General features: G+C 34.9%; 1 protein-coding gene across 1 annotated transcript in view; it reads right to left on the bottom strand.

Annotated features, from left to right (window-relative positions):
* Positions 1-1,122: 1,122 nt before the first annotated feature.
* Positions 1,123-2,401, bottom strand: part of LOC115245858 — a 19,321-nt gene continuing 18,042 nt past the window's right edge. Inside the window, exon 2 of the mRNA XM_029824352.1 lies at positions 1,123-1,419. Coding sequence (XP_029680212.1) covers positions 1,338-1,419 — 82 coding nt within the window. The 3' untranslated portion in view covers positions 1,123-1,337. The remainder of the gene's footprint in view (positions 1,420-2,401) is intronic.

Below are 2,401 nucleotides of genomic sequence, written 5' to 3'. Positions count from 1 at the left end.
ATCGGTTATTGCTTTTCATCAGTTTTAATTTAGACCAATTGCTTTACTATTATGAGAAATTATATATATTATATTATAATTTACTCACAAGAGAATTACTAAAATTTTCGAAATTTTTTTGATATTTAGCAAAGATATTTATAATGAGATAAAGTTTACGTAGAACGTGATAGTGACCATGTACAAGGCTCGTCGATTTAAAATCCGAATCTCGACTACGCGCGAGAGACATTTATCATTTACACATTTTTCGAGATGACGTATCGATTCGATTACGCACGCAACGTCACGCGCGAACGTACGCAGGGGAGCAATGATTCTTAATAGCACGCCACGATGTACCCAATTTTTTTCTCTCTTTCTTCTCTCTCTCTCTCTTTCTCTCTCTCTCTTTTTTCTCTCTCTCTCTCTCTCAACCATGTTGCTGCGGACAAACTTATCATTCGGAGTCCGTTCCTCTTTCTTTGGCGTAGGTAGGACTCTGATATGTGACCTATGATTAGTGGGTCCAACGTGATGCATTACGAAGCAGTCTCACTGTCAAGACGACAATGATTATTAATAATTCCATATAATTAACGGTCGCATACGTGAACCTATCGAGACTTCTTTTCGACAGTCATCTTGAATGAACTCTACACTTTTTGAATGCATGTATATATGCATGCAAAATCCGACCTCATGATCGTATATAATTATATAATTTTGAATCAGAAATGCAATTATTGATACAGACTTCCGTTGATAAAATTTATAAGTTTTGCTGTAAATATAATAAAGAAAAATTTTGTCGAGATATGATATTTAATATAGGAATTTGCATTTTATAATATAAAAAATAGTTTTAAAAATAAGTATAAAATATATACGATCTTTGCTTTCTTTATCACTTAACGTTGAAAAATAAAATACTAGCCTAAACATGTATGTTTTATATGTCAGATTTTTACAAACTCAGTATCTTTTTCCAAACTTTCTAAAAGAAATTTCATAAACTGAAGAAGGTTTAGAAGATAGGAGCTCGATATATAAATATTAACATAATATATAAAATATTAATTTTATTTCGTGATCTTTTCTTTCCTTTATCTCATTGTTTTTGCATTATCGGATAATGTTTCGATGTTAATAAATCTGTCACGTGTCAGGACGCTCGCGATGATTACATTGCCTGCCCGAAACTATGGAGATTAAGCAACCGTTCGGTAACGTAGGTAATGGGTTTGTAATTAACCAGTGGACAGGCAGTAGTCGCAGCTTAATTAATAGTCTGACCGAGGATGAAGCGCGGTATGGGGGCCACACACCTCGTCGATTTCCATGGTGTTTGCACAGCCTCAAAGAGCTTGCCTACCGATATCGTGTGCGAGGATTCGATCCACGCCGAATCGGAATCTTCTGTCAGTCTCGAACACATCGCTGAAACGAAGTCTTGTATACATAATGTACGTTGAAATCACGCAAAGCATCGGGATGCTGGAATTACAATCAAATAAATTTGAGTGGGCTAATGTTGCTCAATTTAAGGAAAACGTGTATAAGTATTGTACTTCGCGAAATGTAATATCAAGTCAGTCCTTTGGAAAAATAATACGTATTGAATTCTTCAATTCCATTATTTTAATATTTTAATTTATCCTGACTTTCAAAAGATCTCTTACAAAATTTATTTTCTGATTATTAAAATAATTTTGTTGCAAGAGATATTTATATGCTTGTTAAAATCAATTCTCTTTTCTAATTAAAGGTATATCCGAGGTATCCACGGATAAGAACGCGGAAGATCAAATTAAATTAAATTAAATTATGTAGGGTGATTACATCGTGGAATATCGCTAAGATCGCGAATATATTATGGACTATCGTGAATCGTTTGTGCAACTGGTCCGATGATAGGAATGCGAACTCGTTTAAAAGGCTTCGGGTAAAAAAATCTTCCTCGTTCTCCCGGTATGCCATAATAAATACGGCGACTGCCACCCATAGCGGTGCATGGCGGTTAATACGTTTCGTTACGGACAAAGACACTCCATTAATAATCGAAAGCACGTCTTTTGTGTCCGCGGGCCTCCGATGCACACTCGTCTCATCAGTTCGAAACGAGCGCATTGCATATGGCGAATTTCCACATCGCATTAGTAGCTGTTCGTTAATCAACCGTCCACGGAATTAATTGGATTTTGGTGGTGAGCGTTAACAATTGGCTCGTTTGTGCTTCGCGTTGATCATCGCACACTTTAAAGCACGCTGTCTTATGTGCAAATGATAACCACTATTTCGACGATAATTATTGCAATAATGCAATCTAAAATTTATCATGCACATCTATAACTAAATTATTTAAAATATCAATTTACATTTTAATATATATTATTTATATATATTATTTAATTTCCGCTAT

This window comes from Formica exsecta, unplaced genomic scaffold (assembly GCF_003651465.1).
Source record: "Formica exsecta isolate Colony F162 unplaced genomic scaffold, ASM365146v1 scaffold133, whole genome shotgun sequence".
NCBI lineage: Eukaryota > Metazoa > Arthropoda > Insecta > Hymenoptera > Formicidae > Formica > Formica exsecta.
Note: the sequence above shows the minus strand (reverse complement) of the source record. Positions and strands in the feature narration are given on the sequence as shown.